At 57.3% G+C, this 907-nt stretch overlaps 1 protein-coding gene across 1 annotated transcript; it reads left to right on the top strand.

Moving 5' to 3' along the window:
- Window positions 1-45: 45 nt before the first annotated feature.
- On the top strand, window positions 46-863 carry ACA1_214460 (leucine rich repeat domain containing protein; the record flags this gene model as incomplete). Its single annotated transcript, XM_004337013.1, has 3 exons — window positions 46-309; window positions 505-623; window positions 710-863. The coding sequence occupies 3 exons, from the start codon at window positions 46-48 to the stop codon at window positions 861-863; spliced, it is 537 nt and encodes a 178-aa protein (XP_004337061.1).
- Between the last annotated feature and the right edge of the window lie 44 nt (window positions 864-907).

Genomic DNA, 907 nt, shown 5'->3' with positions numbered 1-907 from the left:
CGATGACGATGACGGTGGTGATGGTGATGACAGGACCACCAATTGATGCCTTCGTCGTTCGGCCGCAAGTGCGAGCTCTCGACGCACCTGCGCCGCCTCAATCTGTCGCATAACCGATTCACCAAGTTCCCCGAACGCACGCTGTCGCCGCTGGTCAACCTCGAGTTCCTCAGCCTCGCCGACAACGGGCTCACCGAGATCCCCTTCTCGCTGTTCCAGCTCACCAACCTCCTCGAGCTCGACCTGGGCAACAACAAGCTCAAGTCCTTCCCCACCAAGATCATCGAGGGGGCCACCGGCGGCAACAAGGTACCTACCTTCATTGACGCGCGTACGCACCACACACCACACACCACACACCACACACACACACACACACCACAAACACAAACACCGCGCACACACACACACACACACACACACACACACACACACACACACACACACACACACACACACACACACAACGCACACGGTTGTGACGATTGCATGGTCATCGGGCAGGACGAGAGCAACAGCCACCTGGGCCTGGCGAAGTTGAAGCGATTGCATATCTTCAACCTCGACAACAATCCGGACCTCCGCACGCTCCCGCTCGAGATGTTCGCCCTGGGCAGCTCGCTGTACGTCCACCACCAGACCGCCCGGCCGGGCTGTGACCGCGTTTTTGGTTGGCATTCTCCAAATTCTCACTATTTCTGGACTACAGCTGTCGGCTGAACCTGCGCGCGGTCGGCCTCTCCGTCCTGCCGTCGATGAATTTCTCGTATGTGACCAAGGCGCTGGGCAACGTCAACTTCACGTCCCTCACCAACCTACAGATCCTCGACCTCTCGCACAACCGAATCAAAGGTAAACTTTAGGTATGTGGGTGCGAGCTTCAAACATTTTTGGCTCAACGAGGTTT

The sequence above is a fragment of the Acanthamoeba castellanii genome (genome assembly GCF_000313135.1).
Source record: "Acanthamoeba castellanii str. Neff unplaced genomic scaffold scf7180000084758, whole genome shotgun sequence".
Classification (NCBI taxonomy): Eukaryota; Discosea; order Longamoebia; family Acanthamoebidae; genus Acanthamoeba; species Acanthamoeba castellanii.
This window is presented reverse-complemented; position numbering and strand designations above follow the sequence as displayed.